Source organism: Mastigoproctus giganteus, chromosome 6 (assembly GCF_048544385.1).
Source record: "Mastigoproctus giganteus isolate SK-2022 chromosome 6, ASM4854438v1, whole genome shotgun sequence".
NCBI classification, from domain to species: Eukaryota; Metazoa; Arthropoda; class Arachnida; order Uropygi; family Thelyphonidae; genus Mastigoproctus; species Mastigoproctus giganteus.
Genome location: NC_143580.1, coordinates 234699735 through 234712552, shown reverse-complemented (window position 1 = coordinate 234712552; position 12818 = coordinate 234699735). Strand labels below are relative to the sequence as shown.

The 12818-nt window shown below is 38.0% G+C and overlaps 1 protein-coding gene across 3 annotated transcripts in view; it reads right to left on the bottom strand.

The window, feature by feature from the left end:
- pcx (pecanex) overlaps nucleotides 1–12818 on the bottom strand; it is a 743348-nt gene that overhangs the window by 471744 nt on the left and 258786 nt on the right. For all 3 annotated transcript variants that reach the window (XR_016547122.1, XM_090376780.1, XM_090376781.1), the window contains one exon: nucleotides 6925–7094. Coding sequence is in view for 2 of the 3 variants with exons in the window: in XM_090376780.1 (XP_090232906.1) it covers nucleotides 6925–7094 (170 nt within the window). In the remaining variant the exon portion in view is untranslated. The remainder of the gene's footprint in view (nucleotides 1–6924; nucleotides 7095–12818) is intronic.

Below are 12818 nucleotides of genomic sequence, written 5' to 3'. Positions count from 1 at the left end.
AAAGATTGAAATTAACCAAGTTATCTTTATCCCACTGGAGAAATTACATGGAGATCAGTATTTAAAGAATTGTAGTGAGTATTCAAGAAGTTGAAGTTGCTTGTGCAAGCCAAGGTGTCTCAAACTAGAATGTGGAAAGCAGTATGTTAACATAAGCAAAATTATGGATAGGATTCCTAGTTTATGGAAGGTCATTAATACACAATTGTAAAAAATGTGGGAAAGAACTGAACCTTGGGGAACACCAGCATAAATGCAAAAGTAAGAAGACAGAGATCCATTTGCCAACACCCACAGAGTGGACAGAGAGTAAAACTGGATATCATAAGATGGAAGCGAATTTAGAAGACCTTTATGCCAAACATGATCAAAGACCTTTGAAATGATAACAATGACTCCTTGAGTTTTACCAAACTTTTACAGTGAATTTGTCCATAGATGGTTGACATAAGCCAGTACATCACTGGTAGACTGACATAGATGGAACACATACTGGATTATTGATCGGATGGAAGGTTTCTATAGTTTAGGAGTTGGTGGTTATTAACATTCTCCATTACTTTAGAAAGGGTAGGAGTAAGTACAACGGGGCAATAACTGGATGGGAGAGAAGTCATTCCTTTTTAGGAACTGGCTGCATATGAGTAAATTTCTAAGCAGAAGGAAAAACCCCAGTGAAATAAGAAAGTATAAAAAGGCAACACAGAAGAGGAGTAATCTCAGGTACACAGGTTTGTTTTGATTAAGAAGAGGAGAAATACAATCCCTCTGACATCCTTTTGACGAAAGACCACAGGAGGTATTAAATGGAGTGTACTGAGAATAGTAGGAGATGGTTTAACAAGATCATCAATACACTAGTTTGAAGAAAAATAAGATGCTAGCAGGTCAGCTTTATCCTTGGCTGAAGTGGTAATAGAACCATCTGGTTTTGACAGCGATGAGAACACAGTTGGGCAAAAGTTGCGGCCAATAGTTTTGGCAAGAGAACAGTATGTTTGGTTACCATTTGGACAACAAACATGTTTTTTACTCTTGGCCTGTTCGAAATCTAGTTTAGACTGATTAATAACTGCTTTACTATTGTTGCAAGCTTTGGCGTATGCAGAAAATGAACCTGGAGATTTGAATACAAGCCAGTTGCGATATGCAACATTATTACATTGAAGAGCCTTAGCTCCTTTCTTGGACAACCAAGGTTTAGATACAGGACGAGATTTTAGAGTGCAGTGTTTCATCCCTACAAGAATAATTTCACTGAGACGATGTGAGCAAATATTGACATCAGAAGATTTAAAACAATAATACAACCAAGGAAAAGAAGAATAGTGATCTCACTGATCTTCCCATTTTGGATTTTTGTAATGCTAAAGAACACGAGGTTGAGAATGGCCACAAGAGAAAGGCTCCATTGGAGAAAAGACCATCACCAAATTGTAAGCTGAGATGTCTAAAGGATCACTCGCCTCGACTGTATACCTGGAGGGGTTGTTTGTCAAAAAAAGATTAATATTAAAGAGTGTTGGTTCTGTAGTAGGTAAACAATTTTCTGGTAAGTAAACGAACAATTTGTGTGACGTGTTTAGTAATTGCCAAAGCTTCAGCCACTCGAAGAGCATTAAAATCACATCACTGTTAGGAAAGTCAAACCAAAGAAAGTCAAGTTTCAAAGAAAGAAAGCCAAAGACACAAATGAAGTGAAACAATATATGGCACAATAAAAACAAAATTACTGAGTGTCGAGAAGCATACTGTATAACTGTTTGACTGTTTAGGTTGGTCGATTTGGTGTTTAATGGACTGTTTAGGGACAATGGCAGTTTTTTTTTTTGGCTTATGCTGCATAAGCTCATACGCTTGCTTTCTTGCATCACATGCCACTTCTACTACATTTGGCGGTTGACTACTGTCATCACTGCTATTAACTGTTATATACCACTCTCAGCTATGAACGGTCTTTGGAGCTTAGCACTCAGGGAACCATATTATTTGTTGTGTCATTGGGAATTCAGGTTGGTATTTTGAAAGGCAGATCCAACATTCATGTATTTTTTTTTTTTTTTTTTTTTTTTTATGGGGGGGCAGATAAAATAAGAAAATAAAATAAAAAATTCCGAAAAATATCACCACAAATACTTTTGATATATTATTACAGATGAGAATAATGCATAATTTTTCATTTAATCGTATCCCTTTTTCCATATATGACTATTCTCCATGGTTCAACCCTTACCTATTTTGTGTATTGACTGAAAGTTTAATTTGTTAGCTTTTTAATTACTAATACAACAAAAGGAAAAATACTAATATGGTGAAAGAGGCCTATGCGCTCTGGATTCATATTATTGAAATGAAAAATTATAATTCCTCAGAGTGGTTAATACTAGAATATACATATAGAGAACGGTTAGTATACAAAAGAGCTTTCGGCTGAGTAGACAGCCTTCTTCAGTTAAACATATTAAATGACTGTTAGAATGGAGATGTGCACTGCCAAGTTGGTGTGTGAGGCGCGTGGCTAATTGTTTGAGGTTGAAGTTTGTGGCTGTGACGTATGGTGGTGACGCGGACAGCGTTTGTCTATGGACAGAATTATTGCTTCTGTGATGGGGTTAACTTGACAACCACTGTTCCTGTTCAAAGAGGTATCCGAGCATTTTATGTTTAACGATTCCAACCAGGTGCGCCGTAGGTAATGGTGGGACCTGTCCACAACCACAACATCGCGGTGTGGGTCAATGTCATGGTGGGTTGTCCAGACATGCTCGGCAATATCAACCTTTGCATTTGTCAATGTTAGACTTCAGTTGCCACTTCTCAGTCCACCTACCCAACTTTTCCAGATCCTGTTGCAGCAGGATCTGGAAATATTGTCATTATTGTTATTAACAACCCTGCCAACCTTTGTATCATCTGCAAACTTAGACATTAAATGTTCCAATGGAACATCTCCCTGCTACTTTCTGAGTATAGATAGTTTTGAGTTTGTTTATAACCACAGGTTTCACTGCTTTTCTTGCCGCCTGATATATGTTCAGGTCTGCCTTGAGTCTTTGAATTTCTTTTTCTTCCTTCCACCTCTGGCATACTTGCAAGTAAGCAGGGTGTTCTCCTTGGCAGTTAGCAGGTGGCTTTTGTAGCTGAACATGATGAAGTTTCATGGTCCTTTGCAGTATCGAGCACATGCAGAAGCTCGATGGCAGGCCATTTGTGAGGGTCCATATTTCTAGCACTTAAAGCACCTTAATGGATTTGGGATATATGGATGCACAGGAGAGTTAATGTAGTCAGCTTTAATTTCATTAGGAGATGGTGAATTGAATGTTAGGATGATATTTCTTATAAGAACAAGTTTCCTTTCCCTTGGGATTTCAATTCAGAACAGATTTCCTCTTTAGTCACATCCATGAGATCCCATTCCGTGATGACACCATGGGATGAGTTCAGTGTCTTATGGGGGGGGGGGATAATTATGATGGCCATTCCCCCGTAGATGTAGCTCGGAGGAGCTGTTCTAAATGCTTGTCACTTTTAGTCTCTACGAGGATGTCACCTGAGTGAAGCCTTAGGAGACCTTGCCAACCCTCCTGGATAAAGAAGGGTGACATTTTTTCTATAGCTTTCTCATTTGTAGAGTAACGGGGTGATGGACCTGATAGTCTCTGTGTTACAGTCCCAGAAGAAATACTTTTATCAGGATTCATGGAGTTTTCTTATTTGTTCAGTGCCTGGACTCCCCACCCACCAAGGAGACCAAAAGGGACACCCACTCGGACCATGAGAGTAGGGACATTAGCACGTTTGACCCTTAAAGGTGAACCTACTAACCAATTGATCCTGGCCAAGCCATCAAGGACCACCTGTCTTGTTGAAGCAGGGGCCAAAGTGGTGTGTTGAAGCTGGGCCCCTCAACCACCAGGATTCCCCTTTCCAAGTTTTCATGGGTTGGAGAGCATGGCAAACATGCCAGATTCCTATGATGATAGCCTGAAACCTAAGCTGAGGGCATTGGATCAAAGTGATGCTAATCTGGATGCCCAGCAGTGTCATTGGAAGGTCCCCTCACCACGTACAGGTGCCCACATCAAGGGGAAGGCAAAGAGAGAGAATTTAAAAAAAAATTTGTAATAAAATTATGCACTAAATTATGAAGATATCATAAAAATACAATAGATAAACCATAAATACAGTACAATGAGGGAATAACGAAACACAATAAAAAATATAAATATAAATTTACGCTATATAAATTTAAAAAAAAAAAAAAAAAATATTGTAGATTCAAATTAAGAAATGATATTAGACACCATAACTTGTCAGTTGCTATATTTCTAAATGTTAGTCTATATTGATTCTTTCAAGAAAACTCTTTCACTTTGACAAATCATTTCACAATTACAAATTCGGTTCACTTGAACTGAAGTTGTAATTATGAAAAATCACTATAGACTAATTTGAAAGGCCCCTAGGTTAAATTATTTTATTTTCAGTCCATTAATTTCAGGAATTCTGGTATGTTGAAAAAAGCTGATTTAAATAGAGGGCTGTTCTATTTAAACAATGCTGAATAAACTAGCATTTTTTATTTGAAAGATTATTATTTTATTATTATTAGCTATATGGTGCAAGGAAGCCGGAGGCTTATGCTGTACCAGCCAAAAAAAAAAAAAAAAAAAAATCCCGAGTTATCCTGAGAGAGAGAGAGAGAGAGAGAGAGAGAGAGAGAGAGAGAGAGAGAGAGAGAGAGAGAGAGAGAGAGAATGAAGTAGAAGGGAATCGCCAAGAAATAGAAGAATGATGATATGCAGCTCAGGACCCTGGGTGTGCCAAGCCCATACTCACTAAATGTGAGCGCGTGCCACAGTACAACCAAATTCCTGACGAAATTAGTTGAGTTATTTAATTTATTTGTGTTTTTCATCTACTTTGAATTTTACAATGATACATTGTTGGATCTTGCCATTTTGTTTTAAATGGAGCACTGGAGCAGATATCAGTTCTGCTCAGTTGCCCAAGTCATTTCACAATTGATGACTCAAATTATTTCAAGTCATCAATTATCTGATTACTGAAATGCTGTGAACTTCCTTTCACATGCTATTTTAAAGCACTTAACAAGAAGGGGTACAGGTTGTGAAATTTTATTTCAAAATGAACATACATCTAAATTTCACAGTAATAGAGTGTTTGTTGTAACTGTAAGAAAGAGAAAAGTTGTCTTGGCAGAATCATAGAATATTCTGATATTGTACTCTCTACACATACTGCCTTATTATTAATATCCAGACACCTGCATATCTACAATAATTTTTATTTACAGGAAACTAATAACTTGTGCTGAAATCTTCATTCTTTAGGACAGCCTCTAGTCTCCACGGAATACTCTGCACCAGTTTTTTCTATATTTCCTCCATTTTTTCTGCTATTTGGCCTTCAAAGTGAAGGCCAAATAGCAGTTTAGCTTTGTTCTTTTGGGCAGTCTCTCCTTACATACACCACCCCCCCCCCCCAATGATCCAATCCACCCCAGAGGTTCTCTACAGAACTGAGGTTGGGACTCTGGGCCATCCAGTCAAACTTCTCAATGATCATGTCCTCAAATTAATCTGTCACAATGCAAGTAGTATGATATGGAGCATTTATCTGCTGATAAAGCTATGGTGCCTATGCCTAACTTCACTGTCAGGACAAAACAATCCAGTAGCTTTCTCTGAACACCTGTCATGCCTAGGCATGGCCATCAGACTGGTGGACCAAAGCATGCTTTCCATTGGTCTAGGGTCCAAGAACAGTGGACCTTACCTTATACCAAGCTAGATGGAGTCTGTCTTAGTGTAAGGGATAGTTAGTGGCTTGTAGACAACCGTGCACAGCTGCACAACCGTGGTAACTTATATCATGCAGGATGCTGCATGATATGAGTTACTATGGTTACCTGATGCTGACGTGTTTCTCAATCATCTCACTGAGGGCCAGTGTATGCAGCAACAGCAACGACCTATATTCTGGTTTTTGCAAGGCATTTCGTGTTCATTCAACTGATGAGGTATTCCAGGTCATTTCATAATGGTTTCAGCACAAACTTCAAATTGCAGGTCATGTTGCCATTGACTTAGGGATCTTCAGTACCATTGAAATGTCACATACAGATCAATAATTGCTTATGTAGCAACCCTATTATCGTTCCACGCTGGAAGTCCATTAACTCAATTGATTGTGACATATTGCATTCACAATTATACTATTGTCTCCTTGACGGCCTGTAAAAATATTTATACTTGTTTCTGACATGAGTTGCTTGGGTAGAATGTGACCAACTACCAATGTAGGTGCATCCGGATAATCAATGGTAAGACAGTATAAGTTGTTATTATTATTAGCAATATGGTGAGAGAGAGAGAGAGAAAGAGAGAGAGAGAGAGAGAGAGCCAAAGATTATCCAAGCATTCCCTATTTGATGAAACTTTTTCTCATTACTGGTTTTAAACACACTGACTTTTTTTTTTTACAAAACTCAAAAATATCACTTGATTTTTCAGAGCACATGGAATTGAAAAATTGAACCTATTTGAAGATCTCCAGAAGTTTACTTTGTATATTTGTACTTTACTTTTGTATTCGCATCTCCAGCACTTTACTTTGGTATTTGTATCTTCAAGTTGAAATACAGGAACAAACACAAAAAGTAAACCAACTCAGAAAATTTTTCCATGAGATCAAACAGAGACAGAGAACTGAATATTATAACTTCTTTGGTATTGGGAGACTATTAGAGATATAAAAGGTAAAAAGTTCTACCTCCATTCCTTCAACTAGTATACATTTCATATTCTATAAAATATCTGGTATTTTATTTCTTTTTTGCATTATCTATCAGTAAAATTTAAAAATATGATACTATATTTTAAATGAAATTAAACTGACCATGCTCATCTTGAAAGCAATGAATGGCACCAGGTGATGTGTCATCATGTGAACTAGCAAGATGTGTTCCTGGAGTAGAAAGGAGGCTGGCAAGTAAATAAGCTGGAGGCCGCTGGGTTGACTGCTTCTTGGGAAATTGTAATTTAAAGTTGGCACTAGTGTTGTCTTCACTATTAAAAAGTAAGAAAAACTATTTCAGGAATTTATAGGAAGAAAGCTAGGATTTTAAATAGAAACCATATCTACTTGAAATATACATTTGTATTTATTAATGACTATAGAAAACTTTCATGTTTTCTATAGTTATTCAAAAAAATCAGACATATAACAATCACAATTCAACAGACAAAAATGATGTAAGATGTTAATGAACAGAAAGAGCAGATATAATTGTTAAATGGTTTGTGTAGCTGACTACACAAAGTAAACAAGTGATACAGAACAAAATTTGCCACTGTTACAACAAAGCACTGTCAGCCAACATGATGAACAGTGGGTCAGGTTGTTAAATGAAAGTGATAAGAAAATCGAGGCGAAGTGGCTTCACCGTGAGATGCCATCCAAAACTTTGGATACTTGATAATACTGATGATCATGAAACCCCATACTTGATAATGTCGATGATCATGAAATTTTGCTTAGATGTTGATATTTATACTCCTTTAATACTTAGATACTATTCCTCTCATCCAGGTTATTTCACTATACACCTTTCAGGTAAGGTTCTGTTGAATACGTTCTGAAAATTTTGGTTTTGCTAGGATGACAGAGTTTGAAGACTAATGAGCTAGTACTGGTATCAGAAATGAAAAATGATAAAAGGAAGCAAGCTTAGACAGCATCATCTTTTAAAAAAATTGGAGGATTGTCCAATTTTCATCTGTCCATTCCTCTAATAATCTGTCTAATCCTTCCTTAAATTTATACAAACTATCCACTTCCACAACACCAGATGGAAGGTTATTCCAAAAATCAATTACTCTCTGGCTTAAAGCAAATTTTCACGCAGCCATCGATTTTCAATTATAGTTTTCTCTTACATGTATTGTCAGAGAAAGAGTAAGGATGCCATCAGCAATTTAGTTTACTCAATTCATTTTTTTTTTTTTTTTTTTTATGTAAATCCCAAACAAGAGAGGTATTAGAACCTATAGTACTTAGCACCGTGCTCAGGTTGGAGGTTGAGAAGACGAAAGAAGATATTTGTTGGGGGGGGCCAAGTAAATGGATGTTGGCTGGTAGCAGCACGTGTTCGGACTGTTCTGAAAGAAAGAGCAGGAATTATAGAAGCCAATTCAGAAGAACAGTGGCCATGAAAGTATCTGTAGAAGAGGCATGCAGCAGAAACAGTGCGTCTATGCGAAAGCGAGTGGAGAAACTCTGTTAGAGATGAATCATTAATTAACCTAACCGCCCTCTTCTGAATGGAATCAAGAAGCCTGAGAGAGGTTTGGGGGGCACCACCCCAGATGTGGGAACAATATTTCATGGCAGGGCAGATTTGCGATTTATACAGAGTGAGCAGCTGTCTGGAAGAAAAGTAACGCCGAGAGCAAAAGAGAAAACCAAGTTTTTTAGATGCAGAGGAAGCAATATTTGTAATGTGCTTGTTGTGCCAAGAGAGATTAGAAGTCAGGGTAATCCCCAAAAGAGATATATCATTTTGCCTAGAAATCAGAGTGTCGCTAAAGAAAAGCATAGGAGCAGAAGAATCCTTTTTGCGAGATAAAAGACAAGACTGAGTTTTAGAAGGGTTGAAATCAACTAAGTTGTCTTTGCCCCACTGTAGAATTAGCTGAAGATCGGCATTTAAGGAATTTGTAGCAGATTTTCGAGAAGTTGAAGCTGATTGAGCAGGACAAGGTTTCCCAAAATGTAAAGTGGAATGCAATGTGCTATCATCAGCAAAACTATGGATAGGATTTCCAATCAATGGAAGAAGGTCATTAATATACAAGAGGAAAAGAGTGGGGGAAAGAACTGAACCTTGGGGTACACTAGCATTAGTGGAGAAGTTAGAAGACAGAGAGCCATCTACCATCACCCTCAGTGAGCGATCAGAGAGAAAACTGGATAACCAATTACTAAAAACAGTTAGCAAACCATAAGATGGAAGCTTGTTTAGAAGACCTTTATGCCAAACACGATCAACAGCCTTTGAGATGTCAAGAGCAACTACTTGTGTTTCACCGAAACTTTCCATTGAATTAGTCCATAAATGGGTAACATAAGCCAGAATATCACCAGTGGATCGACACTGACGGAATCAATACTGGAGATCGTTGATCAGACGAAAGGTTTCTAGGTAGTTTAAGAGTTGGTTAATTGATTTCTCCATTACTTTAGAAAGAGTAGAAGTAATTGCAATGAGATGATAATTGGATGGGAGGGATTTGTTACCCTTTTTAGGAACTGGCTGGATATGAGCAAATTTCCAAGCAGAAGGAAAAACACCTTTGGAATAAGAAAGCGAAAAAAGGTGGCAAAGAATAGGAGTAAGTTCAGGAGCACAGGTTTTGAGAACAAGTGGAGAAATACCATTGGGACCTGGAGCTTCCTTAGCATCAAGATTCGTCAAAATCCTTCTGATATCCTTTTGACGAAAGACCACAGGAGGCATTGAATGGAGCGTGTTGGGAATGGTGGGAGGTGTTTTACCAAGGTCATTAATACACAAGTTGGAAGAAAAATGGGATGCTAACAGATCAGCTTTATCCTTGGCTGAAGTGACAACTGAACCACATGGTTTGGACAGAGGTGGGAGCAGAGATGGGCAAAAATAGCTTTGGCAAGAGACCAGAATGCTCGGCTACCATTAGGGCAAGAAGCAAGTTTACTACTCTTAGCCTGTTCAAACTCTAGTTTGGACTGATTAATAACTTCTTTACAATTTTTACGAGCTTTGGTGTAGACAGAAAATGAAACTGAAGAATTAGAAACAAGCCAATTACGATATGCAACATTCTTCTATTGAACAGCCTTAGCACATTTATTGGAAAACCAAGGTTTAGATAAAGGTCGAGATTTTAAAGTGGAGTGTGGGATAAAGGATTCCATTCCTGGAAGAATAATTTCACTGACACAATCTGAGCAATCGTTGACATCAGAAGTTTTGAAACAGCAATCCGACCAAGGAAAAGAAGAAAAGAAGTCTTGCAGGTCATCCCATTTTGCATTCTTGTAATGCCAAACAACACGAGGTTGGGAATAACCATGAGATAAAGGTTCCATTGGAGAAGAGACAATCACCAAGTTGTGATCTGATATTGGCTGTATGATTAGGATTGTCCAGTATTCTTGTAGGTAAATGGACAATCTGTGCAAGGTCATTAGTAATTGCAAAAGCCTCAGCATCTCGACCAGCTGGGTCGGTGTGGCTAGAAAACGGAAGCCAGCTGCAGTTGCGAACATTAAAATCACCAAGGAAAATTACCTCACTGTTAGGAGAGTTGGACTGGAGAAAGTCAAAGAGCTCCAAGTGATTAGTGGAGTTGGGAGAATGGTAGAGACAACAGATGAATTTAACACAATGAGGTAGAGAGATTTTAAGGCAGAGAAGATCAAAGAGAAGAGATTCCAAATTGGCAAGTCTCTGACAGGGAATATCAGAACGGACATATGCACAAGTACCACCTTTGAGGCGAAAGGAATTATACAGCGAATAATTTGGGCATCTGAGATGAGCAGTAGTTGAATCAACCGATAACTGAGATTCTGTCAGAAAAAGTACATGGGGTTTGGCAGACTGCAAATGGAGGACATCGTTGAGATTAGAATTGAGACCACGTATATTTGTGAAATGAATCAGGAAGTGCTTGGGAGGTTTAGATCTTTTCGCAGATAAGCTTGCCTTGCTCTATTAGTTTGACAATTCATGGTGTATTCAATAGTAAGAAAAAGTGGGTTGGACATGCTGTTCGAAGTAATGAAATTTTTGGATATGGCATACACATGGTATCAATCAGGTCCCCTCACAGATGCTCAGTTTCAAAGTACTGCAATTTGCAGAACTGAAGTCTTTCTTGGTATTAGTACCCTTTCGTGTCCTTGACTAATCTGGTTGCTCTTCTCTGCACCTGTTCTAAAAGATCACATCCCTTTTTAAAATGGGGCTTCCAGGCCTGTAGGTAGCACTGAAGATGCAGCCTGATCAGAGCCTTTTAGAATAGGATAATTACCTAATTGTCCCTGCTGGCAAAATTCCTATATATCATGCCAAAATTTCATAAGCTGTCCTAGCAACTACATTGCTCAGAAAATTTGTGTCAGTTCTATTGGTATTAATATTAAAATGGCATAACGATACAAGGAAGCAAACTTATTCTGCATTTTCCAAAAAAAAAAAAAAAAAAAAAAAAACACACCTCATTCTCATTTTCAAAAATTCCTATCCATTTTCTTCTTGAAATTTGCAAAACTCGCTGCCTCAGCCAATCCAGTGGGCAAACTCCATAAAATCTGGCTACTATTAGTCCACAAGATTTTATAGTTCTGCTCCGTGGTTCTTGTCTCTCATCAGGGCCTTATTCACTTCAATCAACTCCTTCCTAAGATATCTATCTGCTAAGAACTGCAAACCACATTGTCTAAGCAGCTCTAAATAAAAAATAATGCTTGGCAGTCTTCACCAAACTAGTCATCCTAGATTTCTCAAAGAATATCTGGACAGGTAGGTGGGAAAGTGAACATGTTTCCAGGCCCAGCTCAGGATTCAGATTTCTATAGCAAATATATGTTTCATATTAGAGGATGCAGATGCTATCTACAGATTAGCAGTAAAAAAAGAAAAAAAATGTTTATACATTTTAAAATATATATCAATGTATCACCATACATAAAGGCAGTTCTAAGACAGAAGCCAATAACAACAGATCAGTTAGTTTGACTTTGGTGGTAGTGAAAATTATAGTGGCAATGATCAAGAATGCAATCCAGGGACATTTAGATATAAGTGGCATTCTGAAGGACGCAACATGGTTTTCTTAAGGGAAAATCATGTTCAACTAATCTGGTAGGCTCTTTTGACACAGTTACTCGTGAGATAGGTGTAAGGAACAATTTGACAGTTTATTTGGATTTTAGGAAGACATCTGACTCAGTCCCTCATGAGCAGTTACTGTATAAGCTATAAGGAAAATGTTCACATTACTCAAAAGATCCCAAGTATGGATTGCAGTGTGGATGCACAGGCAGAAGGCAGAGAGTTGTGATTAATGCGCATTCTTCAGACTGGTGTAACTGCAGAAGTGAGGTTCCCAAAGGATTGGTACTTGGACCACCGTTGTTTCCGATTTTTAGAAATGACATTGATGAAACGATAAAGGGTGTGATATCAAAACTAGCATTTAACATAAAGAAACTGAGAATCATATCAGTGCCAAGCAATGCTCCTTCAGGACGATTTGAAGCGGCTCAAAGAACAGTCAGAAAAGAAGCGCCTCTTTGCTTTAATGAAGAAAAATGCAAGGCCTTACTTTTGGAGAACAGCAACACCAAAATAACTTGAGCAAAATGAGATCATGAAAATCTGATGAACTGATTAGTGTATCTGTTTTAAGCATGGGACTCACTCAGTACTCAAGCCAAGAAGAAGGAACTCAGACTTCTATAAATTTCTTTTAACCATGAGGATGTCAATTTTAAGGATATGGGGGGGGGGAGGTATTCAGGGTATGCACCCAGAAATAATTGTGATAGAAGGCTGAAACAAACACCGTGAATTACACTTTTTCAACATAGTCACCAGACAATGACACATTTTTGTCACCTCTCAATACACTTCTGCAGGCCAGTTTTGTAGAAGTCCTCTGTAACTGTCGTTCAACAAACCACAGCGTAGCAACAGAAATCACCTCACCATCAGCAGTAAAGTATTTTTCATGAGGAAAGGACTT